At 44.6% G+C, this 27,979-nt stretch overlaps 1 protein-coding gene across 1 annotated transcript; it reads right to left on the bottom strand.

Moving 5' to 3' along the window:
- PTTG1IP (PTTG1 interacting protein) lies at window positions 1-27,979 on the bottom strand. The gene is made up of 7 exons (XM_077272155.1): window positions 27,821-27,979; window positions 23,478-23,530; window positions 11,485-11,593; window positions 8,468-8,573; window positions 8,146-8,211; window positions 4,381-4,427; window positions 1-2,972 (listed from the first exon to the last, which is right to left on the bottom strand). The coding sequence occupies exons 1-7, from the start codon at window positions 27,888-27,890 to the stop codon at window positions 2,929-2,931; spliced, it is 495 nt and encodes a 164-aa protein (XP_077128270.1). The 5' UTR covers window positions 27,891-27,979; the 3' UTR covers window positions 1-2,928.

Genomic DNA, 27,979 nt, shown 5'->3' on the forward strand with positions numbered 1-27,979 from the left:
TAGTTTGGCTCTTTTTATTAGGTTTTAAAAAAAAGAAATTCATGAAAAATTACATTAAGTATTCATAAAAGTAATCAAATCTGCTACATCAAGAAGTGTTAGTGCTACATTAACATTATGCAGCCTGTTAATGCATTTTGATCAAGTTACTTATAGCACAAGTTATTTTGTTACAGCTCACGTTCAGGATGTCTATAAACCGAACAGATATACGGTTAGAAAAAAAAACCATTACATTCATGTTACAAAGTAAAAAGTGGCAAGTGAGAAAATCTTGCAGTATAGTATTTCATAAATAGAACTAGATATGGCACTTCTATATAAAGGCACTATAGAGCGAGGCACAGCCACGTACCCATCGAGGAAATTAGATATAAAGGCGGCATTTATTCAACATCTATGAAACGCATTTGGCTTAAGTTGTAATTCCCTGAAGAAGGTGTACCTGGGGCTAGCACTCACCACGATAGATACGGCTGCATGGATCCCATATATTTTTGGCCAGGAAACAATAAAATAGAAAAAATATAAGGCACTAACCGAATGTGATATTTGTAGATCATACATTACAGGATATTGCAAAATGAGCAAGCTTCTTCTAGCATTTTACTGCACCATAAGGTCACTTTTTTTTTGCAACACACGAGCTAAAAGATTAGTAAAGTCTACAGAACCAAGACATTTAGCAGCAATAGTTGGGTTTCCAAGCTGCTCCTACGTAAGCCCGGACCAACAACTTAGTATTTAAAAGTCAGCAAATGCCACAAGAGTTCACCATTTAAAGGTGTTGTCTGATGCTAGGAAACAGAATTTTCTTAGGGATGGGCTATTATAATTAGTGATGAGCGAATATACTCATTACTCGAGATTTCCCGAGCACACTCGGGTGTCCTCTGAGTATTTTTTAGTGCTCGGAGATTTAGTTTTCATCGCCTCAGCTGAATGATTTATAGCTATTAGCCAGGCTGAGTACATGTGGGGGGTTGCCTGGTTGCTAGGGAATCCCCACATGTACTTATGCTGGCTAATAGCTGTAAATCATCCAGCTGCAGCAAAGAGAACAATCTCCGAGCACTAAAAAATACTCGGGAGGACACCCGAGCATGCTCAGGAAATCTTGAGTAACGAGTATATTCGCTCATCACTAATTATAATCTAAAAGAGGCATACTGCCTTACAGTCACCCTGTAGATCCAGCACAGGCAGCTGTGGTCAGAAATATCGGATGACGTGCTGTGCCAGTCACAGGCTTCCATGGTCCGGTGACATCTGGACGGCACAGTCACAGCTTCTAGAGCTGAAGCGGATCGCCAAAACAACCTGTGAGGTCAACGGGGTGGGTTGGGAGACAGCAGGCAAGTATATGCTGGCATTTCTTATTTTACAATTCATTTCAGTCACTGGGGCCCTTCCATCGATCCCGAGAACTGGGGCCCTAAGGAGCTCCATCTGAATGGAGCGGAGGTCAGTCATGGGCACTGCCACTGCACTCGTCCCAATAGGATTGCTGAAGATCGGTTGAGCTCAGATCTCTAGTTATTGGATCGATCGGGGCTCTAGCTGTCAGACCTTCAGCGAACAGGAAGTCATCCTCCATTGCCACGGGTAACTTGAGAACACCCTTTAAATTTGCCATAAATTAGGGATTTCAGTTAGTTATTCCACCAATTCAAAGTGTTTACATTCTAGTGCAAAATACTTTGAAAATCTCCTAAATTTTTGCACATGGGGTTGTGTAAAAGTTGTGCAACTGATATTTTCACACCAATTTCAGCTAGCTCTGACTGCAGTAAGATTTGTGGTGAGGCGTATGCCACATTTAAGACTCGCCTGATTCAATAAGAGGAGTGCACCTCCTAATGAATCCGGCAACTCTGACTTCTATACAACCCCTCAATCAAGACTGGAGTGAACAATGCACCAGCGTATTTTTTGGCTGTCCAAATTATAAGTTTATGGCCATTACTCAGCATGAGAAAGGAGGGTCAACAACTTGTCGAGGTTAAAGGGTTTAACACTGTGGACAATCCCACAGCGTGTCTCATGGAAGATCCCTCTTCATGTGATCAGCAGCAATGTGAGGAGGAGCCCAGGATTGAGTGTTCAATTCATTTGCCCGATGCAAAGAAACAAAGCAGGAGATTTCATCATAGGACAGATCCATTCTAGCCAAGAAATGAGGGATTTGAGCAGTGCAATGCAGAGCTCCCTCTTAGGCCGGTGTCACACTTGCGAGTTAAATGCGAGAAACTCGTGAGAGTCTCTTGCATCAATACCCGGCACTCGGGACCAGAGCGTGCGGCTGCACGTATTTCTAGGCAGCCACACGCTCCAGCCCAGAGTGCCGGCGGCAGTGCTGGGTATTCAGGCGAGACTTTTGCGAGTTTCTCGCATTACACTCGCAAGTGTGACCCCGGCCTTCAAATAAGTTTCTATACCAGATAACCCCTTTAAATTGTTCATTCTCGGCTTTAGTGGCACCTACATCATAGATGTGTTTTTATAATATACAATATGAAGCTGAGGGTTCACGTATAGTTTGCTTAATGCAAGATTTTTGGGGGCTCAAGAACAAACAAAAAAAAAATCATAACAGCAATATATAAAGAATGTGCACAGTGGTTAACTATAAAACAAATGGAGTGTTCAAAAAGAAAAAAACGTAACCTGAAATATTGAAACCAACTCAAGGGTGACGAGAATTTGCACATTTGAAACTGGATAAGGAACACACTTGTAAAGTAGCTAGACCCAACCTAACATCTCATCAGGAGAAGAAGGATGGATGGTCTGACGTTTGGGAGGAGAGGGTTCTTTCACAGTTGGTCCCATCATTACCATCAAGGGGGAATGGTCACTACTGGAGAAAGATGTGGGTTCACACAGTATTTACAAAGTGAAATCCTTAAGTTCTGAACGTTCCGGGCCTTAACTGTCAAACTTTGAGTAGGGATTATCTTCCTTAAACAAACCTACAAGTGAAAAGAGAAGTGAAGACATGTTATAAAGGAACCATAGCTTAAGTATGCCGTGAGAATTACTGTATTATCGGGAAAGTTTTATTTATTTTTTTTCTTTAAGAAACATCAATTTGTTATATGGAAATAAAGAACATTGTAGATTTTATTCATAGGCTATAGGTTGAGATTAATGGACTAATTTCTACCATCAACCTTAAAGCAAACCGGTCAGCAGGATTTTGCTAAGAAAACTATAGGCATTATCAGTTATACTGATTAAAATGATACCTGGGGTTTATAGAAATCTGTCTTGTGGTTCCTGTGTAATCAGTGTTAGAACTGTTCAGTTAATGATATGCCCATGCTCCGGGGTGAGACTGTATCCGTCTCTATGATGAGGAACATGTTTGTGCTTCGGGGCGGCCTGTGGGAAGGTCTCTCTTTGGTTTCTCTGGCTTAGAGCAGGAAGATAAGACTCTGCCTACAGTCCTGCCCCAGAGCACAAGAATATCATTAACTGAAAACTTTTAACACTGATTACACAGGAACTGCAAGACTGATTTCTTCACCCCAGGTATCATTTTAATCAGTATAACTGCACCAACCTGACTGTCGTTTACTTAGCAAAATCTTGCTGACAGGGTCGCTTTAAAGGCCAAGTAGTTGGTCCTGAGGATGGCAAAAATCCCACGGGGTAGACACAAAATAGCTCCATATTAGGGGAAAATAATCTTGACTTCACATACGTCAAGCAGACTAGCTCCCTGGATCAACGCTCCAGGACAGAATCTAGTACCTAGGACCTATAATATATTTCAAGAAAGTCATCCAGACCCTTCTAGAATGTTCGTAGCGAATCAACCATTACAACATCATGTAGGATATTTCCATAGTCTCACTGCTCTTACAGTAAAGAATCTATATTACATACTCTGAAGAAATAAGTAGAAAAGTGTTTATTTATCCCTCACCAAAGAGTTCTATGGCTCACACATTTCCCATGACACCCATGTCAAGCCGACTCCGCTATCATTTTCCCTAATCCTGAGTCGACAGTTACCTCCAGAATCCTTATCTAGGCATACATGTCTTACTGTAGTGGCCGCCATTTGAAAAAAATGTAAAATTGCATGATGGAACATGAAGGAATGTCACCACGTTTATTCTGGCACCGAGACCTTATAAGAACCTTAGACCTGAGAATGGCTGCTCCATCTCCAACTAGTAGACATCTAATACAGGCTGGTTCATAGGGTTGGTTTTTTTTTAATTTGCATTTTACAGCTTATGGGCAGGGAGAGGCAGCATCCAAACATCAGTACGTCCCAAAACCCTACTCTTATATTTTTGACTGACACTTTAACGTGCTGTGCTTTCTTAAACAGCTAAGGAGACAAAAAAAAAAAACCCTGAAACTTACCGTATTTCTTCCTTATTTCATCGTGTCGGGACTTCATCTGGACCCTCCTAAAAATACAGAAATACACACACAATATAATATGAAGCCATAAACCAACTGGAGCCCAGTTATACCATGTGCTAATGACAGAATGGACACCATCTAATTCCAGTCAGTTCATGGCACCCAACACATGTCCTGTCCTCCCCCTAGAATGAGCACAATAAAGGGGGACCTCACCGTGAACGCACCTGATGGGATAACGGAGTAGCTCCAATCAGCTCTAACAAACGTTTTTTGTACTTTGAACAGTTCTGTTTATTGCCCGGGTGCCCTACTAAGTAGATCACATCGTTTCGCACTAATGGGACCAACAGGCATCAGATGAATATGTAAGGGAACCTGGCAAAGTTTTATAGTTTCTCTACAGTAACTGAAATCACACATTGCTCAGTCATATTGGAGGCTGTCGAGTTCACGAGACCCACGGCTGATGTGTGAACTGAGGTCCATACTCTCACCACGAGACATGGATGAGCCAAATTAATTTTCTTCAGTCACAACATGGAGCTGTGCCACTGTCGCTTTAATCAGCTGATCACGAAGGTGCCAGGAGTCAGACCCCCATTGGTCTGATATCGATGATGCATCTTAGAATTAGTTAATCAATATTAGGAGTCCCAGAAAGGTCATCTAAGAAAGAACAAGCCAACTCTCTAATATTCCATTACATACAGAAGAAGCCATGACTATGAAGAAACAAATCAGCAAGGCACTCGCATCCTTACTACTAAAACAAAAAATAAATCACATTATTACTTGCCATCATGAGTGGCAGTGCCTGTTCTTTAAATACATACACTATCGTTGAAAAGTTTAGGGTCACTTAGAAATTACCTTATTTTTGAAAGAAAAGCACAGTTTTTTTCTATGAAGCACACATTAAATGATTCAGAAATACACTCTATACATTGTTAATGTGGTAAATGACTATTCTAGCTGCAAACGTCTGGTTTGTAATGCAATATCTTCATAGGTGTATAGAGGCCCATTTCCAACAACCATCACTCCAGTGTTCTTATGGTACTTTGTGTATGCTGTGTAAGAAGGCTAATGGATGGTTAGAATACCCTTGAAAACCCTTGTGCAAGTATGTTAGCACAGCTGAAAACAGTTTGGCTGATTAGAGAACCTATAAACCTGACCTTCCTTTGAGCTAGTTGAGAATCTGGAGCATTACATTTGTTGGTTCCATTAAACTCTCAAAATGGCCAGAAAAAAATAACTTTCATGTGAAACTCAACAGTCTATTCTTGTTCTTAGAAATGAAGGCTATTACATGCGAGAAGTTGCCAAGAAACTGAGTATTTCCTACAACGGTGTGTACTACTCCCTTCAGAGGAGAGCACAAACAGGCTCTAACCAGAGTAGAAAGAAGTGGGAGGCCCCGCTGCACAACTGAGCAACAAGACAAGTACATTAGAGTCTGTAGTTTGAGAAATCGACGCCTCACAGGTCCTCAGCTGGCAGCTTCATTAAATAGTACACGCAAAACGCCAGTGTCAACGTCTACAGTGAAGAGGTGACTCCGGGATGCTGGCCTTCAGGGCAGAGTGGCAAAGAAAAAGCAATATCTGAGACTGGCTAATAAAAGGAAAAGATTAATCTGGGCAGAAGAACACAGACATTGGACAGAGGAAGATTGGAAAAAAGTGTTATGGACAGACGAATCCAAGTTTGAGGTGTTTGGATCACACAGAAGAACATTTGTGAGACGCAGAACAACTGAAAAGATGCTGGAAGAGTGCCTGACACCTTCTGTCAAGCATGGTGGAGGTAATGTGATGGTCTGGGGTTAATTTGGTGCTGGTAAAGTGGGAGATTTGTACAAGGTAAAAGGGATTTTGAATAAGGAAGGCTATCACTCCAATTTTGCAATGCCATGCCCTGTGGACAGCGCTTGATTGGAGCCAATTTCATCCTACAACAGCACAATGACCCAAAGCACACCTCCAAATTATGCAAGAACTATTTAGGGAAGAAGCAGGCAGCTGGTATTCTATGTGTAATGGAGTGGCCAGCGCAGTCACCAGATCTCAACCCCATTGAGCTGTTGTGGGAGCAGCTTGGCAGTATGGTGCAAAGAGTGTCCATCAAGCCAAACCAAGTTGTGGGAGGGGCTTCTGGAAGCATGGGGTGAAATTCCTCCAGATTACCTCAGAAAATTAACTGCTAGGATGCCAAACGTCTGCAATGATGGAATTGCTGCAAAGGGAGCATTCTTTGACGAAAGCAAAGTTTGAAGGAAAAATTATTTCATATTAAAACCTAGTCCAGACATTGACACGGGTGAGAAAAAAGTTTTTTGATTTATTTGGCAGCTCATTTGATTAATAAAAGTATGAATTTTCATGAAAAACACAAAACTGTGTGGGTGACCCTAAACTTTGGAACCGTAATGTACTTAGGACAACCACTTCATGAACTAAATGCTTGGCCCCAGTAAAATAAAAAAACTATACTCCCCTCCTGTGCCGATGCCATTCCAGCAGTGTCGGCACTTGCGGTCTGTGGCTCTCGTGCAGTGGACGACATGTGGTGCCCGGCGCCCATTCAGCGCTGGCGTCACAGTCCCCACATTAGCACAAAGTGAACACGAGTATGTCAGATCAGCTGCAGCCCAGACTTCCTCTTCATGATCAATCCTTACACAGGGAGTATAGGCTTTTCTCATTTTAAATTGGGGCCAAACATTTACTGAAAGAAGGGGTTGTCCTAGTAGTGGACAACCGCTCTAAAAGGGAACCTGTCACCAAGTTTTCCTTATACAAAGTACAGCCAGCATCTGTAAGCTCTGATATACAGCATACTGGTCCAGTAGTTTGCTCTGCCAGTACGCCTGTGCAGGAGCGTAATGCTGGACTTTGTATGGACGCGTCATCCACATGAAGCGGAGAAGGAGGACGGCGATCACAAGAAGAGAGCAGGTATCAGGTTAAGACCAGAAACGCCCATCAGACAGGACCGTCTAAGTATAATAAAAGCTATTTTTTTGTGCCTTGCCGAGCTGGTTAAGGACAAGTATACTAGAGCGTTGTCACCCAGGACTTACCGGTGCTGGTCCTACTTTATATGGGGGAAACCCTGTTTAAAGTTGCCTTTAAAAAACGCCAACAGTAAAAGATATAAAGTGGTGACACCTACACCCAAATAGGGAGCCCAATTTGTTATTTTTCTAATGTTATCTTACTTAGCTAAAGCCTTACTACAGAACTGCAGATTTTTAGCATATTGAAGGCACCTATAGCATCACAACTAAAATGGCTCTATTGCATATGTCTATTAAAAATAACAATCTGTGCCACTGTGATGCAACCCTAAACGTGCAAGAGCAGAAGGTGGGCGATAATCGGGACCTGAATGTTTAGGTCATGGCTAGTGTTGAGCGAGTGTCCTCAGATAAGGCGTTATCTGAGCATGCTCTGGTCTTAAGCATGCTCAAATACTATGCTCAAATCACGTCGGCTGCATATCACACAGCTGTTCAACATGCGGGGGATCAACTAAAACAGGCAGTCCCTGCATGTGTAGCAGCTGTCGAATGGCCATGAGACAAAGCCGTGGGAACTTGAACATAGTATTCAAGCACGCCACAACATACACGGTTAGCACCCGAGCATGCTCAGATAACACCTTATTCGAGTACATGCGCTCAACGCTAGTCATGTCAGAAGAGATTTCTGCATGTGCCCAGTGTTCTCCCCACATCCATTTTACTTATCTTACCTTTCTTCCTGGCGGACTCGTCTCTCCTCCTTCTCTCTCACGGATTTTTCAGTCTCTAGACTTGAGCTAAAGGGTAGGGAAAAAACAAAAAACAAAATCTGAAATGGAGATATAGTCTGATGGCATGTCTACTCCTATTCAACAATAAAGTGGTCAGAAGAACAGGAGGGAGGCATGTACATCTCCTTTAGACAATGTCAATGTTTAACTTCTGATTGTGTAAAATTGCTGCACAGTAAAGAATTCACAAAAAAGTTCAAGAACCTGGGAAATTACCAAACATCCCCATTGTGCCACCCATCTGATACCGGATCACACTTACTTTCTGTTCTTCTTTTTCCTGCAACAGCAGCAGCAGCAGAGGATCAGGGACAAGATGATGGCTCCTCCGATCACAGAGAGGGTAATAATCAAAGCTTCAAAGTTAACTGAAAAAATACATACTGCTATTAGTACAGAAGTGAGCGCTATACACAAACAACAAGGGGTGATCAAAAGCGTCTGGAGATAGAAGCCGTCAGGGTGCAATCCTGTACTACCGTCCCCACAGATCATCTCGCTCATCCATAAACCCCTGTAACGTAATATGACGATGTATGAGGACTATATTGTAAAAGCCACCATGACTTCATAATTAGAAAAATAAAAAAGCAATTCTATCAAATGGAAGAGATAAAAATTTAAATGAGTCAGTGGCTGCAAATCCAGGCCCTGAGCTACTTACAGCAATCACATGAGAGCACATGAGCATTCCTCAGCGCTCAGAACAAGATTTGTGCAGCCGGAGGCAACAGGATCCAGATACCAACAGAAGGATAAGAAGATTGTGCCGGTATAACAGGCAAAACCATAAATTCAGCTGCAAACTCACCAGCCTAAAGATATTATCCCACCTGGGCGGCATGGTGGCTCAGTGGTTAGCACTGCAGCCTTGCAGCGCTGGAGTCCTGGGTTCAAATCCCAACAAGGACAACATCTGCAAGGAGATTGTACGTCCTCCCAGTGTTTGCGTGGGTTTCCCCCCACAATCCAAAGACATACTGATAGGGAATCTAGATTGTGAGCCCCATTGGGGACAGTGATGATAATGTGTACAGACTGTAAAGCGCTGCGGAATAGGTTAGCGCTATATAATAATAAAGATTATTATTATTATTATTATCTGACTGCTGAGCTCTGTATATCCCAGCCCACGCCACACACAGCTTTCTGTGTACACTGTGCATAGGCTTCTGCTAATCAGTGAATGGGGCGGGGTTTGACTACCTGGCAGCACGTTTACTAGTCCTTTAGTGATAATCTCTGGCTGATAATGATTTTAATAAAAACTACAAGAAGCAGCCCAGTATTTGATACACCGCTGGAATCAGGATCTCTGCCCCTGCATTATATTTCACTCATATTAGGTACTGATAGACTCCCTTTAACCCCTTTACAACCTTGGATGTATAGGTATGTTTAAGATCGCCTCTCTCCCTTTGACGAGGGCTCCAGCAATAAGCCTGCAACTTTTCCAACACACATCATAAACCCTGCCCATGTCACATGACCTTCGGTCATTGATGTGGGGGGGCATGACAACCTGGGGTCTGCAGGAGACCCCTGTGGTTGTAATCGCTGAACTGCTATGAGCACCATCCTGTAGTTGGCGCTCATAGCAGATGATCATTTTAGCTACATATAGCAGCAGAGCTAAAGCCCTTCTATGTGTAGAATACGCAATCGGATGATCACAGCTTCTAGTCCCTCATGGAGACTATTCAAGGTAGTGAAAAGTTTATAATAATAAAAAAAATAAAAAAAAAAAGTATAAAAAGTTTAAATCACCCCCTTTTGGCCCCACTCAAAATAAAACAATTGAAAAAATAAAAAATACACATATTTGGTATCACAGAGTTCAGAAAAACCAGATCAATATATAATCAGATAGGTAAACAGCGTTAACAGGGAAAAATAAAAAATAAACGCCAGAATTACGTTTTTGCATGAAAATGCTATAACGGGCGATCAAAATATCATATTTATACCAAAAGGTTATCAATAAAAACATCAGCTCCATAAGCCAAAAAAATAAGCCCTCACCCAGACCAAGATCATTTAAAAAAAAAAATGCCTTTTTTCTCCTCTTTTTACAAACTTTGGATTATTTTTCCACCACTTAAAATAGAACCTATACATGTTTAGTATCCAAGAACTCAAAGACCTGGAGAATCATAATGGCAGGTCAGTGTTATCATTTAGTGAACATGGTAAAAACAAAAAACAATTGTAGAATTGCACTTTTTTTTTTTGCAATTTCTTCGCACTTAGAATTTTTTACTCCTGTTTTCTAATACACTATATAGTAAAACCAATAAGATTAAAAAGTACAACTCGTCCTGCAAAAAAAAAAAAAAATAACACAAGCCCTGACATGGCCATATTGACGGGGAAAAAAAATGGTTCTGGGAAGAATGGGAGCAGAAAACAAACAAAGAACTCAAGGTGATAAAGGGGTTAATAAGTTATTCCCCATCAATAAGATAGAAGATAAGTTACTGTGGGTGTGACCGCTGGGACCCCCACCAACCCACGCTACCTCTGGCAGACCCATAGAGAATGGATAGAGCGAAGGTGCGTGTGCTTGATCTCCATTCAGACAGAATTTTTCTGTGAGTGCCTGGCGAATAACCATTTCTGTCCATTATATGATGTGTTTCCTGCATTTCTCATCAGTTTCCTCCTCTGCAGGCGCCATTTCTTATGAGATCTCATATACACAGAACACAAGGTTTCTTGCTCTTTCCTTTGAAAGCGCAGACAGAAGCAGATATATGGAGGACATTGTACAACAGTTCTGAGCCGTGTAGATGTGAATCCAGCTCAGAGGTGTGAAGATACTTGTTAGAAAGCTCAGCACAATCTATGTTTTCTCACTACCATCACTCCTCCTCCCCACATAATATAAAAAACATGTAATCTGACACCTCACTGAGCTGGCAATCCATCTTTTAAGAGCAAAACTGAATTGAGCTGTCCCCCCCACAGTGAATGAGGAGTTCAGGAGGTAGAGGTGATTAAGTGGCTTATAAGTGGAGAAAGAAGGAACAATTCTATGACAAAGTATCGTATATTAAAGTTTTTTTATAAATCACCTGTACAACTGATTTATACAAAGTACAGCACAGCCCCAAGTAAAGCCAAATAGAAAGCTATAACACTGTAAATGCCAGGAAAAAAAAAAGTCAGATTTCCTGGAATTGTCTGTTTTAAATGAAAACATACCTTTAGCATGCAGCCTAGAAAGTCACCAGAGTTGCTGTATGGGACAATTGACACAAACGTCAAATATTTACTCACCCCAGCATATCCCCCAGCGGGCATCCTTTAGTGTACACAGCGATGAGGAAGGCAGGATGTGTCTAACAGGATAATCCACACACTTGCTGTCTGTGTTGCACCACAAACACTAAAAGGGAAAAAAAAACATCAATGTGTCAATTGCAGAGAAATCCAGCACCATGTTCACAGACCAGCAATCCTGCCACCCGAGGATATAATACCACCATGTGCATGAGCCACAAATGCCATGTCTTGGATTGGCCTGTGGCAAAACTACAGATCCCAGCAATGCTGAGAGCAAAGTGCAAGGCTGAGGCCACTGCTATACTTTACTATGTGATATACGAAGGGGAATCAAAAGTTACATAAAAACAAAACACCGCGATTTTGCCGTTTTGTTTATTTATTTTATTTTTGGGGAGGGGGGTGGGTCAATGTTTGTTTATACGGCGCTTAGTGTGCAGTAAAGAGGATTCTCCGGGTTGGTACAAATAACGGTATGTGCGCAAATTGTGTATTTGCTTGCAGAAATTTTTGCATCTTGACAGCAAAAACGCGTGTTTTGCATGTGTTTTTGTGCAGCAATTAATGCTTTTTTGGGCTTAAAAATATTTTTTTTGTGACAATTTCTTGGTTCAACCCCTTTTTCATTCTGATACAGTAGCATCAGGGTAATGGGATTACGGGTTGGTGTCAGCAGCTGTCGCTGACACCAAGACCTAGGTTTAGTAATGAAGATGTGTCAGCCTCATTACTAAACTGTTAATTTAAGAGTTAAACATACACAGTCACCAGCCTATGTAGGAGTGGTAACAGAGTGTTAACCTACATAGGCTGTAACCAAACAGCAACTGTTAGTTTTTACAAAAAAAAATGAAAGAAAAAAAAAGTTGCATAGGCTCACGCGTAATTTTCATAACCAGCAGAGGGAAAGCCGACAGCTGAGGACTGATGTTAATATTATGGGAAAGAGCCAATAGCCATAAAGGCTCCTAGGCTATTAATATCAGCTCACAGCTGTTTGCTTGGCCTTTAGGGGACCCCAGAAAAAAAAATTAAACGTAGGGTCCCCTATAAAAGTCTAACCAGCAAAGGCTAGGCAGACAGTGGTGGGCTGATATTAATAGATATTGCAGTATATACTATTAATCAGTCTCCTATGAACACCTGTGGCTGGGCTTCACAGGAGTACCAAGATGGCAGCAACAGGGCTTTCTGCAAGCCTCGGCACCCCACCGACATCCTGCAATCGACTGAACACACTACCAGGATGGTGCACTGTAAATGCTGCTGGCAATGAATGACCTTGCAATTAAGGAGTTTAACAATATTGGTTGGAGCGAGCTCTGATAGCTGCTGTTTGAGGCAGATGACGGCATTAGGCTATGTGCACACGTTGCTGAATGGGGTGCAGAATTTTCTGCACAAAATCTGCATCTCCTGGCAGAATCCGCAGCCGTGGTTTTTATGTGGATTTTGTGCGGCTTTGATGCGGATTTTGCCACTGTGGATTTCTATCATGGAAGGGTGCAGAAACGCAGCAGATCCGCACAAAAGAAGTGACATGCACTTTTAAATCCGCTGGTTTTTTACACATTGATTTACATGGTACTGTAAATCACAGTGCGGATCTGCAGCGTTTCTGTGCGGAAAAATCTGCTGCGGATCCGCAGCAAATCTGCATCGTGTGCACATAGCCTTATAGAACAGCCTCAGAGTTGGCTCCATGATTGATACAAGTCATAGCGTAAAGGTGAGACATGGAATTTGGGGATCTGATTTGGTAAACTTGTTACAGGCCTTAACTATAGGAGTCCCACTACATGATCACTACAGATTATTCATAGATCAGATCATTGCACAGAAGAGATTAGATCAGGAAATGCACATTTACGTAGGAGGACATGACCATCAGTGCCATTTCATGATTACGTGCAGGTCCGCTCTATAGGACTGACATGTGGGAAAAAAAAAAAAAAGACGAAAAGAACACCGCTTATGAGGAAACAATTACTCATAAAACAGAAGTAAATTCATTAGAAACAGAAGCACTGGGTCAGCAACCGGAAGGATTGCTCACGATTTCTAATCATTAAGAGACCGCTTTTATTTAATTTTTTTTTTGTATTTATTTTATTACTTCTGTAACTGAGAAAGATTTCACTGGTGACAGACTCAGCTCTTACATAGTTTTGTCTTTTTCGTAGTAACATACGGATGTGAAACCTGGACAATAAAGAAACAAAACAGAAGAATCGACACCTTCAAAATGTGGTGCTGGAGAAGGATGTTATCAATACCATGGAGGCAAGAAGAACAAATCAATATTGGAACAAATCAAGCCAGACATGTCACTTGAAGCAAGAATCACCAAGTTACGACTTGCCTACTTTGGACACATCATATAAACAGAGCAATCACTGGAGAAGGACATCATGGTTGGAAGAATAGAAGGAACGAGGTGAAGAGGAAGAGCAGCAACTTGATGGTCTGACACTATCAAGATAACAGCGGAGAAGACCCTTGCGGACCTATTTAGGCTTACACAAGATCGATTTTCTTACAGAGTGTTCATCAATTAAGTCGCCATGGCACGAGATCGAGCTGAAGGCTGCTAAAGCAATAGATTTCTAAAGGAAAATAAAAAGTTAAATCTGCAGCATATCAAATTAATAAAATTTACCCCCCCAAAAAAAACAGTCATAAAGAACAAGTTTGAAAACTGACCTGCGATGCAGAAAATAAACAGCAAATCAATTTATGCTGCAGATTTTACCCGTGGAAGCACAGAGAGAAATTAACATTTAACCAAGATGTGCACTAAAATAAGAGGATGGGAGTTTAAGAAAGAAAGAAAGAAAGAAAGAAAGAAAGAAAAAAAGAAAGAAAGAAAGAAAAAACAGATCTAGATTTGCTAGATTGAACTGATGTTAATTTTTCTTATTTTAGCCAATATCTATAGCACATAAAGCCTATGATAATGGATGGAGAACAAGCACTGGCCAGTACATTTACATAGCAGGTTTTTCAGGTAATACTTAGGTCTTCAGTGCATGACATGGACTTGTCTATGCAGATTATCCACCCCAGGCGAGACCCAGAGCTGCGGGAATAACACTCATATTGTAGATGCCAGGAGGGACCCTAGGGGTATGTGCACATGTGCAAAAATTGCAGCAGAACGTTCTGCTGCCAATCCTGATGTGTTGGCAGGAAAACGCCAAATATCTGTGTTTTTGCCATATTTTTTACATGTGCTTTTGTTGCACATTTTCCCCACTCATTAGTAACACTGAATCGACATGCTACAGATTTAAATCTGCAAGGGAAAAAAAATAAGAACCGTGTGCATGAGACTTCAGGAATTGCATTCACTTTGCTGGTAATAGAAAATACTTCAAGTTGTATGACAACACTGCACAAAAAAAAAAAAAAAAAAAAAAAAAATTGTATTTGACTTTCCACATTGCTGAGTCTTAAATACACATGGATGACTGGACAATACAACCATGTAACATAACGTAAGAGATTATGCGGTATTTGACTAGTTAAATAACGAGTAAATATCTGCTTGTATTACTGCATCTCATAAAAGTCACAGTTGTGCGTCAGGGTAAGAACAGCGGGACAGTTCCCCTCCACAAGTGATTATGGAGCGCCCGCTAGGACCATGGGGTACTCTGTACTGGGCCAGGTCTTAAAGGGATGTGTCACAGCGGCAGTGACCCAGTCCGGGGCCCTGGACATCCAATAAAAGGGAAATTAACGAAAATGGGAATAAAGTCTATTGTAGTAGTGTTCGCGACGCCACCTGTGGTACTCGGCCAGGGATGGCCGACGCTGCTTAAAGGTGTCCACTGGGGATGATGGTATTGAAGCTTAGATGGTATAGCTCCCCACAGGTGGAGCTTAGTCCCCAGGGCTCCCGATGCAGTTGGAAAGGATGATAGATGGTGAAGTGCAGGAAAGAATTGGAGGACACAAGATTGCAGTCTCTTTACCTTTTACTGATGACATTCAGGTACACAGATTATAGGCGGTCTTAGGAATCCTGGCAGCCTGGAAGCGATTCCCCCTAGCCAGGTGGGGTTGAAAGCCTTCCTTATTGCACTGTGTTCTAAGTCCCTTGCCGATTGAGGCTTCACACAAGGTCCTCTCTCTCAATCTGTCCTTTTTATGTGGACACTATCCGCATGGCAGGCAACTCTAGCCTTTTTACAAGGGTCTCTCTCTCATGCTGCCTTCGGGTATAGTTGTGGCCAGGAGACTTGGAATCTCCTGCCCGCCAGTGTCTGCTGTGGGGCATACAGTTACCCCCACAACCTCAGAATTCCGGCCTCCGGTTTCTGCGGCTTAATCCTGGAGGGAGCCCACTCGCAGCTTCTTCCAGTTTCTCTCTCCTCCTGTGCTCCTTCTCCCCTCACTGTCTCTTACAGACTGTGTGACTCTACTGTCAGAAGCTGCAGAGCCGCATGTCTGGTCAGCTCCATCTCTCCTCACAGACTCTCTCCACTCCTCACTCAGACTGACTAAGGCTAGTTTCACATTTGCTGTTAAGTCCGCAGCGTATTGTCCGCAACCGCATGCAAACGTCTGATAACGCAGCGTTTTTTTTTATCCGCATCAGCTTACACACGATGGTAAAAAAAACGCAGCGTTTGCATGCGTTTTTACATATGTTTGCGCTTTTTATGCGCATGCGTTTGATATTTCCAGGAGGGTGTGTCTTTAATGGGCATGTCTAAATCAGTTCCTGGACATGCGCAGTCCGAAGTACGCAAGCGCATCAAACGCATGCGTACGCAAAGACATGTGTACGCATGCGTTCCCATAGACTGTAATGCGTTTTTTTGCCGCATTCCTAGCGCCAACAATCGCATACGTTTCTAGGCGGCAAATTGACGCCTCTAAAATTACTACATGTAGCGTTTACCGCGCCAAGACGCAGACGACGAAACGACGCATGCGTCATCAAACGCGGCAAAACGCAACCAATCGCAGACACATGCGTCCCTAATGTTAAAGATAGGAAAAAACAACGCATGCGGAAAATTGCGGCACAAATGCTGCGGACACAACCGCAAATGTGAAACCAGCCTAACTCCTCCAGCCAGAATACAAAATAAATTATAGAGCGGCAACAGAGCTAATCCAGAGAAATTGGATCCATTATGGCAACGACACCCGGCTCAAACTCTGATCGGAGTCAGTTTACTGTGATCTGATTCTTTTTGCATGACAGAATTGTATCACAGGTGCACAGAAGATGGAGAACGTCATTTCTCCATCTTCACTATTGTCAGTGCCTGCGGAAATAGGACTGCATTATGATGACATCCGAGGGCAGTCTGATCTTCCAAAAGTACAAATAGACTTGAATGGGTGAGCGTGATCGGATTTACAGAGCCAAATAGCAGCATGCTGCAATATCTTTTCATGCCGGATCGGCATGAGGGAAAAAATAGAATTATTCTTACCGTTAATTCGGTTTCTAGGAACCTTCCACAACGGCATATGGAGGTTGCCTCTTTGCCCTAATGGGGAACAGGAAATGGAGAGGTTAAAAGGCCCTCCCACCTCCCTCTCACCAGTGACTTATAACTGAAAACCATAGCACCGGTTTACCTTGAATCCCAGATTTAAATCCAGGAGTATAGGGAGGGAACTAGCGCCGTCGTGGAAGGTTCCTAGAAACAGAATTAACGGTAAGAATAATTCTATTTTCTCTAGTCACCTTCCACGACGGCATATGGAGGAATACCAACTGATTGGCGCTAAGGAGGGACAACGGCCTGGAGTACTTTCCGGCCGAAGGCTAAATCCTTGTTGGGCATTACATCCAATCTGTAATGCCTGGAGAAAGTATGCAATGAAGACCATGTGGCTGCCCTGCAGATTTGCTCTGCTGATGCACCTGCTCTTTCTGCCCAGGAGACTGAGGTTGATCTAGTCGAATGAGCCTTGATTCCCACTGGAGGAGCTTTGTCTTGAGCAAGGTATGCTTCTGCTATTGCTTTCTTTATCCAGTTGGCAATAGTACTTTTGGCTACCTTTTTTCCCTTATTTTGTCCTGATGGATGGATAAATAGATTGTGGTCAATTCTGTAAGAACTGGTTTGTTCTAAGTAAAACAGTACAGTGCGCCTGACATCCAGCATGTGGAATCTCTCTTTTGAATTTGCAGGATTTTGGCAAAAAGAAGGTAGAATAATTTCCTGGGAGCGGTGGAAGTCCGATACGACTTTTGGAAGAAAAGAAGGGTCTAGGCGCAGTACTATAGAGTCATCTCGAATGGATAGGTATGGTTCTCTTATTGAGAGAGCTTGTAATTCTCCCACCCTCCTTGCTGATGTAATAGCCACTAGAAAAATTGTTTTGTAGATTAGGTTTTTCTGGGAGCAGGAGGATAATGGTTCGAAGGGGGGACCTGTGAGCCCCTGTAACACTAGGTTAAGATCCCACAGTGGTACTGTTATTTGCTTCTTAGGGTTCATTCTAGAAGCCGATATCATGAATCTCTTGATCCAGCGATGATTTGCCAGATCCTGATCAAATATTGAACTGAGGGCGGACACCTGGACTTTTAAGGTGCTAGGCCTGAGGCCTATTTCTAAGCCCTTTTGCAAAAAATCTAGAATTTTTGAAATATTCGGGTTGAAGGATCTGGCACCTCAGGGAGACAAAAGGATGAGAATTTCTTCCAGATTTTATTATATATTGCAATGGTTACAGGTTTCCTAGATTTTTGAAGTGTGGAAACCACTGCTTCTGATAGTCCTCTGGCTCTTAATATTTGGGCTTCAGTAGCCATGCCGCCAGATTCCACTTGTGGGCATCTAGGAGATGGATTGGTCCTTGAGAAAGAAGGTCTTCTTCCATCGGAAAGTGGAACGGCCCATCCACCTGAAGGTCCACTATCAGGTTGTACCAACTCCTCTTGGGCCACAGCGGAGCTACCAATATGGTAGGCGTTTGTTCTTCCCGCACTTTCTGTAAGACTTTCGCCAGTATTGGGATTGGTGGAAACGCATAAGCCAGCCGGAAATTCCACTTCTGGACCAGTGCATCCACGCCTTTGGAGCCGTCCCTGGGGTTCAGCGAGAAGAATGCTTCGACTTTCGCATTTCGGCTGGATGCAAAGAGGTCGATTTCTGGGAGACCCCATTTGTTCACCAGCATCTCGAAACTTCGGTTGCTCAGGCACCATTCTCCCGGATGTATGTCCTGGCGACTTAGATAGTCTGCCTGAATGTTGGACGAGCCTTTCAGGTGAACCGCTGTCAGAGATAAGAGATGTCTTTCTGCCCAGGAGCATAGTCGGGCAGATATATTCTTCAGGCAATTGTTTTTTGAACTGCCCTGATGTCTGATGTGGGCCACCGTGGTCACATTGTCTGAATATATCCGGACGTGATGTCCCTTGATCAGATGACCTCCTACTAGTAGGGCTTCTTCTACAGCTTTTAGCTCTCTGTAGTTGGAAGATTTCTTGCTTGTTGACTGGTCCCAGAGACCTTGGAAAGGGGTGTGATTTATCATGGCCCCCCAGCCTCTCTGGCTGGCGTCTGTTGTAACTGTGGTCAGTGGGACTTGCGTCCAGCTGACCCCTTTTTGTAAATTTTTTGGGGACATCCACCATGCCAGGGAGGCTTTGACACGACCTGGTGTGTACAGTTTTTTGTTCAGAGAACTGGGATGACCATCCCAATTCTGCAGGATATGTGCCTGAAGAATTCTGGAATGGGCCTGGGCCCATGGTACCGATTGAATGCAGGCTGTCATCGAGCCAAGGAGAGACATGCCTTCTCTGATTGTGGGGGATCTGGTGTCCCTGAACGTTTTGACCTTTGATAGAAGGGTTAGACTGTGTTCCACTGGGAGGAAGGACATTTGTCTTGCAGAGTCCAGGAGAACTCCCAGGAATTTCCTGCATTTGGAGGGTCGTAGGTGAGATTTTTCCAGATTCGGCACCCATCCAAGAGATGTCAGGATTTCGAGAGTCTTGGATACATGAGACTCCAGGGCCTGTTTGGAAGGAGCTATTAACAGAAGGTCGTCTAGGTACGGCACTATACAGACGCCTTGCTTCCGGATAAAGGAGATTACCTCCCCCATTATTTTGGAAAATATCCTTGGAGCCGAGGATATTCCAAATGGGAGGACGTTGAATTGATAGTGCTCTATCAGACGCCCTCTCTGTACAGCGAATTTGAGATATTGGCGATGTCTTTGGTGAATGGGGATGTGAAAGTAGGCATCTTTCAGATCGAGAGTGGCCATGAAGGAGTGTGGACCTATCAAGGGAATGGCATTCTTCACTGATTCCATCTTGAATCTTCGGTACTTTATATGCCGATTGAGATTCTTTAGATTTATAATGACACGGGACTCGCCCGATGGCTTGGGAACCAGGAATAAGCGAGAGTAGTGGCCTCGATCCCTCTCCGATTCCAGTATCTGGGATATCGCACCTGACATCTTTAGGGCCCTGAGACCGGACGCCAATTTTGATTGATCTTTCAGGGAAGGTAGGGAGGTGACTTTTAGACCCCGTGGGGGGGGGGGGGGGGGGGGGAGAAATGAATTCTATTAGGAGACCCTCTCTGATGACATTGAGGATCCAGGGGCAAGAGGTGATGTTTTGCCACTGGAGGTAAAATTTTGAAAGTCTCCCCCCCACTGGATCGAAGTCACCGTTTCTTCTGTTGAGACTGCTGCTGCTGTTGTTGAGGGATGAGGATGTTTCTCCCCCCTCCCTTCGGGTAACTCCACCTCCCGGACTTGCCTTTCCCTCTCTGAGAGGTTTGGGGCTGAAAGGGACGAAAAAACTTCTTTTTGGGAGTTTTTTGTTCTGGGAGGGCTTTCTTTTTATCGGTTGCTTTCTCCAAGATGTCATCAAGAGAAGGCCCGAAGACATAGTTACCTTTAAATGGTATGGCGCATAACTTGGCTTTGGAGGTGATATCACCAGACCACATTTTTAACCACAGCGCCCTTCTGGCCGAGTTAGTTTGAACTAATGACCTCGCAGCAATTCTGATGGTCTCCATAGAAGAATCTGCTAGGAAACCCGTGGCTCTAAGGAGACTAGGAAGGGAGTCTAACAATTCAGCTCTTGAAGTGCCCTGGGATATATGAGACTCCAGCTCACCTATCCAGCGGAATAGAGCTCTAGCCACGCATGTTGATGCGATATTGGCTTTGAGGGCTACTGAGGAGGTCTCCCATGATTTCTTTAATAGACTCTCTATCTTCCTGTCCATCGGATCCTTTAACTGTGACGAGTCTTCGAATGGAAGAGCCGTTCTTTTAGCCACTCTAGCCACCTGAGAGTCAACTTTAGGGACATCCCATTTGGTCAACTCGCCTTCCAAGGGGAATCTATGCTTCATCTCGGATGGAGTACTGAGACGTTTTTCAGGTAATTCCCACTCTTGGTCAATCATATCAGATATATTCTGGTGGATTGGAAACCCCACCCGTTTACCCTTAGTTATGCCACCAAACATCTGGTCCTGAATGGACTGTGGTTCTGGCTCCTCCTCCAGCCCCATAGTACTGCGTACTGCGGCTACTAAGTCCTCAACCCAGTCTGAAGAAAAGAGATATTTTCTGGCTTCAGATGTTATAGAGGATGTAGATTCCTCCTGTCGACCTGAGGATGAGGCATAGGAGAGGTCTGACTCAGATTCAGAATCCTCCTCCTGGATCTTCCGTTTTTTGGCTGGAGAGGATGGTGGAGGGGGTGGGGGGGTAAAGGCTGCTAGGGAGGATTGCACCTCTTGCTTGACCAGAGATCGGATTTCCTCTAGTAAAGAAGGTTGCTCAGCCCTGACAACTTTGTCAGTACAGGTCCTGCAGAGTTTTTTCTCCCATGAAGGTGGCAGCTTAATGGTACAGATGGCACACTTCTTTTTAGTAGTTTTGGGGACAGACCTTTCTCCCTGTAATGAGAGGGGAGAGAGAGTGACTAGAGGATACCCCCAAGTTACTACCTAAGGACCCCTGTCCCTGCGGCACTTACTGTGGCAGGGGCAGCGCTGGGCTCTGCAAGCGCAGGGCAGGTACCGCTCTCCATGACAGGAACAGTCTTACCTGCGACGTTTTCTGGCAGGTTTTATACACAGCGGTATGCACCTGCCCCCAGCGATGTGGATACACCTCTTCCCCTCCATGGTCCAGCGTGGAGGACGCCGTCCTGCACGAGACACCGCCGGCGGAAGTGCCTCCAGGGAGCGCAAAAAGGACCGGAAGTGACGCACGCGATCACTTCCGGGTTGCCAGCGGCATGTTGGAGGGGAAGGAGACCGGAGAGCTCCAGGAGGACTCCGGTCAGGAACACTAGCCTGCTTTGCCCTCACGGGGACGCGGGAAGGCTAGGCACAGGTCCCGAGGACACCGCAGCACGGCGCGACGGGAGCAGCATAGGAGGGGAGGTAAGATACGACCCCATGCTGCCCGGTTACACACAAGTCGACGCTTTGTCAGATGCAGCAGTCACCGGCCACCACTGCATACGAAAGTAAACCTCTCCTGTCCCATGGGGAACAGGAAAGACACTGGTGAGAGGGAGGTGGGAGGGCCTTTTAACCTCTCCATTTCCTGTTCCCCATTAGGGCAAAGAGGCAACCTCCATATGCCGTCGTGGAAGGTGACTAGAGAAAACACAGTTGCACTGCCCCATAGTATAACACTGGTCTGGGTGCTATCCGATACACCATCAGATAGCAGTTGTCCAAGATGTGGACGAGCCCTTAGTTCAGAAGAGTATGACATTTTTCAGATTTAAGTTGAGAAAAAAAGAAAGAAGGCTTCATCTGTATTCCATCAGTGTCATTCTTATGTGGGGGTTCTTTTAACTCTATGAGATTCGTTTTATCTATAAATAGATAAGCCACATCCGAAATACGGAGCAGACCAGTGCATGAAAAAAGCGGTCATCTGATTTTAACACGGACATGTATTCATCAGACTTGTCACAATGACCCCCACAAACAAAATGAATTTTATGAATTATTCTTCCTCCCTCTACTAACCAACCTATAACAGATATTATAATTTCCTTGGGTGGTTTAACCACAACTCCCAGTGAGTACGCTCGCTATCTTGGGGTCATATTTGACACCGAACTTTCCTTTATTCCCCATACCCAATTTCTCACTGGCTCTTTTTTTATTGTAGAGTAACACCTCTAGAATCAGACCTTTTCTCACCTTTGAAACTGCAAAAATTCTTATTGACGCTCTTATTCACTCACCTCTACTGATCTCCCTCTAACCAAACTTTCCTCTAAAATCCACCCTCAATGCAGCAGCCAGGATCTTACTTGTGTCCAGATGCTACACCGATACCTCTGCCCTGTGCCAGTCAATGCACTGGTTACCCCTCCACAACAGAGTACAATATAAACTCTCTCTCCCCCACAAAGCCCTCCACACTTCTGCACCACCTACATCTCTGTCAATCACTCTACCTATGCCCTCCATTCTGCAACTGATCTAAGACTAACATCCTCCATAATACGAATCTCCCATTTCAATCTCCAAGACTTCTCTTGTGCTGCACCAGTTTTCTTACCACGGATGATCTGGCTGATACCTAACCCGCACATTTTCAAGCGCGCTTTAAAAAACACATCTGTTTAGACAGGCCTATCACCTCATTTCACCAATCTAAATCTCCACTGCTCCTGAGTTCTAATTTTCCCTCAGAATCTGCTACTCCTATTTATCTGTCTCTACGTGCTGCATACACCCAATAGCACTTGGTACCTGCATAGAGACAGATACTGGCTGATGGCCGGATCATGCAGCTTATTTGAAATTCCCTATGATGATCGGACCATACAAGTAGCTCGATGGGCTTCTGCATGAGTTTCCCAGTCAATTGCACATGTAAAATTTTGCGCCTGGGATGTGTTCAGCTCTGCACCAATTTACAGCAAAATAATACACAACACAAGACAAAGGTACTATACCCAATCCCTCCATGTATCTCACAGCAGCACTTACCGACACATTCTTCAGACAGATCTCACAGGTTGTGTTTGACATCGAGGAGCATTCTGAAAAACAATAAGCGGAGAGCAGTTACTTCACAGCAAGCACCTACACAAGTCACCAAGTGTTATATGGTTGAAAGGCAATAAGCCACAGGTTCTGCCTCTGTTCTCCGAGAGAGGTTAGCAGCAGCCCCCGGCGCGCCACTGCCCAATATTATACTGGTAATAAATGAATTGATTAGGAGCTAGAAGAAACGTTTTGTGCTTTGGACGTGACCGGTTCTTTATGTTGCACAACTTCCTTGTGCAATATAAGGACACTCACATAAACATGCAGCCAATGACATTAGTCACCAGACGGGTAACTATTACTAGATTAACACCATGACTTCGTAAAACATCAGGCCAACACTACAAGTGTCAGCATGCTGCCAAACATCATGATCACAATCAGACCAGGAATGCGAGCATGGGAAGTATGGCCGCTTCATACTTTGCACCTCTGCGGTGGAGAGCACAGCCAGTTAATAAGATTAGTTATTTCCCCAGCTGGTAAATCAGGGCACAGAATAATCACAGCAATGTTTATTTGGCCCTGGCACCGAGAGCAACTCTGAAAAAAAAGTTATTGTAGCGGCAGGTATAATCACAGCCCAGGGGAGGCCTCATTGTGAGCAAATAAACAAAGGGCCATAGTTATATACTAATGATGAGCGAGTAAACTCGTTGCTCGGCTTTCCCCCAGTACGCTCGGGTGGTCTCCCGAGTATTTGTAACTGCTCGGAGATTTTGATTTTTGTTGAGGCAGCTGCATGATTTACAGCTATTAGCCAGCCTGAGTACATGTGGGGGTTGCCTGGTTGCTAGGGAATCCCCACATGTAATCAAGCTGTCTATCAGCTGTAAATTATGCAGCTGAGGCAAGGAAAACGAAATCTCCGAGCAGTTACAAATACTCGAAGATCACCAGAGCAACGAGTATACTCGCTCATCACTATTATATACAGATCCCTGTAAATAGAGTCTGGCACTGCCCAGGTCAGCGCCAAATGCACCCAAAAGCCTAAAGGAAAACCTCCAGAACCAGGCCAAATACCACACTGAGTGAAAACTATGGATCATGACAGATTAAAGGGGTTTTCACTTCCAGGAAAATGGACCCAAAACGCTCCTTGATGCTGATCAGGGCTTGAAGTGTTTTTGGCCACAGCGGTGGCATCATGCCAACAACGCACAGAACTGTTGGAATCGATCACTGTGCTAAGATAGATGGCACAAACTACCGAGCTAAGTCATTGGCTACAGCGATGAGGTGCACTGTCTACATGACTGCTGCAGCCCAAACACTAAAGCTGTGTGCACACGTTATGGTTTTTTAGCGTATTTTTCGCTATAAAAACGCGGTAAAAACACATAAAAAATGCATACATAGGCATCCTATCAATTAGAATGCATTCTGCAATTTTTGTGCACATGATGCGCTTTTTTTCAGTGAAAAAAAAAAAAACGCATCGTGGTAAAAAACGCAGCATGTTCATTAATTTTGCGTGTTTTTTCGCTTTTTTCCCGCTATATAATGCATTGGGAAAGCTCTGGAAAAGAACGCGAAAAAAAACGCATGTTGTTTTCTTACAGAAAATGTCCGGGTTTCTTCAGGAATTTTCGGCAAGAAATTCTTACGTGTGCACATACCCTAAGGCCTCTTTCAAACTTCCATTTTTTGCCATCCGTCGCAATCCGTCGTTTTGGTAAAAATCGGATCCTGAAAATGTACACGCAGGATGCGTTTTCTTGCCATAGACTTTTATTGACGGATGGCCACACGTCGCATCCGTCGTGCAACGGATGTGTCGTGTTTTGGCGGACCGTCGTGACAAAAAAAAAAAAAAAAAAAAACTTTCAAGGGAACGTTTTTTCATCCGTCGGATCCGCCATTTCCAACCGCGCATGCACGGCTGGAACTCCGCCCCCTCCTCCCCGGACTTCAGAATGGGCAGCGGATGCTTCGGAAAACTGCATCCGCTGCCCACGTTGCACAATGTCCGTCTGGCCGACAGTTTGTGACGGCCCCGTACCGACAGAAATGTGAAAGAGGCCTAAGACCTGAGCAGCAGCGGGGAGCTAGCACTGGGGAGCTAGCACTGGACCCAAGGAGGGACATTAGCCGCTCTGTTACTTCAGGCATTTTTACAGCGTTTGGGGTTCCTGGTAGTGGAAAACCCCTTTAAGGCTATGTTCACACGCTGCGGATTTTGCTGCGGGTCCGCAGCAGTTTCCCATGCGTTTACAGTACAATGTAAACCTATGGGAAACGCAATCCGCAGTGCACATGCTGCGGAAAAAAACGTGCGGAAACGCAGCGGTTTTCATTCCGCAGCATGTCAATTCTTTGTGCGGAATCCGCAGCGGTTTTACACCTGCTCCATAATAGAAAACCGCAGGTGTAAAACCGCAGTGGAATCCGCACAAAAACCGCGGTAAATCTGTGATAAATCCGCAGGAAAAACGCAGTGTTTTTGCCCTGCGGATTTCTCAAATCTGCTGCGGAAAAATCCGCAGTGGACCATTCTACGTGTGCACATAGCCTAAGGCTCAGTTCACGTCTATACTGAAGTTTCTGTCATAACCAGAGAACAGGGCACATTGCTGTCTCTACTGCAAAGTCAGATACCAGAGGACAACATGGACAAACAATGATGTTAGCTTCTGTTCAAAGAAGACTCCCTCCAACACAGATGTGAAAACAGCCATACGGTTCCTGTGTAAGAATGCCAGTGATCACCAGAGTGAACAGAACGCTCATTTGTTGGGTGATTGGATGACGTATTCCAGAAAAAATAATAAATATTATCGACAGCACATTGCCTCCATGTAAACAGAATGTTCTGCAGAAAACATAGGAACACGATAATGATATTACCGATTGTTCTGCCTCCATCGTTCTTCATCAACCTGTGCGAGGGTCCGGTAATCGAGCAGCGTATGACATGTATGGTGGATCGGTGCTCGTTATCCGAGCTGAAGACCACATCGTAAGCTACGTTCACATTAGCGGCGGGCGCCGCAGCGGCGCCGCATGCGTCATGCGCCCCTATATTTAACATGGGGGCGCATGGACATGCGTCGCACTTGCGTTTTGCGCCGCATGCGTCGCTCGCGTCCGGGCGCAGAGGACGCAGCAAGTTGCATTTTTGCTGCGTCCAAAATCAATTAAAAAAAGGACGCATGCGGCGCAAAACGCAGCGTTGTGCATGCGTTTTTGTTTGCGTTGTGCGCTGTGGCGCACAACGCAAATGTGAACGTAGCCTTAATGCACCATCAGGCCATGTTTACACATTGCGTTATTGCAGCTTTTTTTTGCTATTGTTTTTTATGCAAACTCAAAACTGTTTACAGTACCAGCAAAATATATGAAATTTCATGCATGCATGCTTGCCCGCCCCCCTCCCCCGACTAAATTGGAAAACTGGTGCGTTTTTAAATCTGCAGAATGTCAAGCTTTTCAGCACAGAAAGCAAAAAAAAACTGCAAAAAGACACAGCCTAGACTTTTTTTGCATGAATGAAAACTATTACACATGGACTGTAGACAAGACATAATCCGCACCAATATCTGCCAAAAAAAAACAACAAAGCAGCACAAACACAACGTGTGACTACAGCTTTAGTAGAGGGATCTTCCCATCATTAAAAGTTATTTATTTATCCAAAATGTATCACCGTTATTAGATCAGTGACGGTCTGACCCTACTGATCCCAAGAGGGGGCATTAGAGTGGAAAAGCCCCAGATACCACGGATTTCCGGCAATCCTGTAGAGAGCAGGGCATTACAGGGCCCCACGCTCAGGATTGGGGGCGCAGCGGTACACGAGTGATTGCCCACCCCTAGGACAGGTGATAGTAATTACGGTATAGACAGAGGGGCCGCAGGATGACCAGGACCACAAGGGGCAGAGGACAGAACCGTGTAGGGTCCGCCCCGGCAGGGTACATGGGCAGCCACACCAGGCAGGGTATGGGGGCCCCCACAGGCCCACCACTGCCACTTAGGGGTCACCCCAGGGAATGCCTCAGACATTAATAACTGAGGGGCTCCGCCAGGGTCAGCGACCTCTCAGCTGTGAGGGGCGGGCACATGACTGGCCCCACAGACAGGACTCACCAAGCCCCACCTTCACAGCTGAGCCCTCAGGGCGCCCCCCGCACACCAGGGCGGACCGCAGCATTACAGCCCATACATGAGGGCGCGCCTCGTATCTGCGTATCACTGGGCTGTGGTCACTGGGGGGCGCCAGGCCACGTCCGGGGGTCATGAGGTGACAGAGGCGGCAGAAGCTGCGCACAGACACCCACCTGTAGCGGCGGCGGAGGCGGCAGCAGCCAGCAGAGCACACAGCACGGGCAGCAGCCGGCGGAGCCCCATCGTCAGTCCCCAGCAGCGTCCTCCTACTGCGCAGCCAAACCGACCCGCTGACAACACGTGACCAGACCCAGTGCTGACGTCACCGACGC

The sequence above is a fragment of the Ranitomeya variabilis genome, chromosome 7 (genome assembly GCF_051348905.1).
Source record: "Ranitomeya variabilis isolate aRanVar5 chromosome 7, aRanVar5.hap1, whole genome shotgun sequence".
Classification (NCBI taxonomy): Eukaryota; Metazoa; Chordata; class Amphibia; order Anura; family Dendrobatidae; genus Ranitomeya; species Ranitomeya variabilis.

What these genes read in the sequence shown, in the direction of transcription:
- PTTG1IP (XM_077272155.1), bottom strand. Translation starts at nt 27,890, where the DNA reads ATGGGGCTCCGCCGGCTGCTGCCCGTGCTGTGTGCTCTGCTGGCTGCT. An exon ending in TCTGTCTGAAGAATGTGTCG is followed by an intron (nt 11,594 to 23,477) that starts GTAAGTGCTGCT and finishes TTTCCCTTTTAG; the next exon opens with TGTTTGTGGTGCAACACAGA. An exon ending in AGGAAAAAGAAGAACAGAAA is followed by an intron (nt 8,212 to 8,467) that starts GTAAGTGTGATC and finishes CCTACCCTTTAG; the next exon opens with CTCAAGTCTAGAGACTGAAA.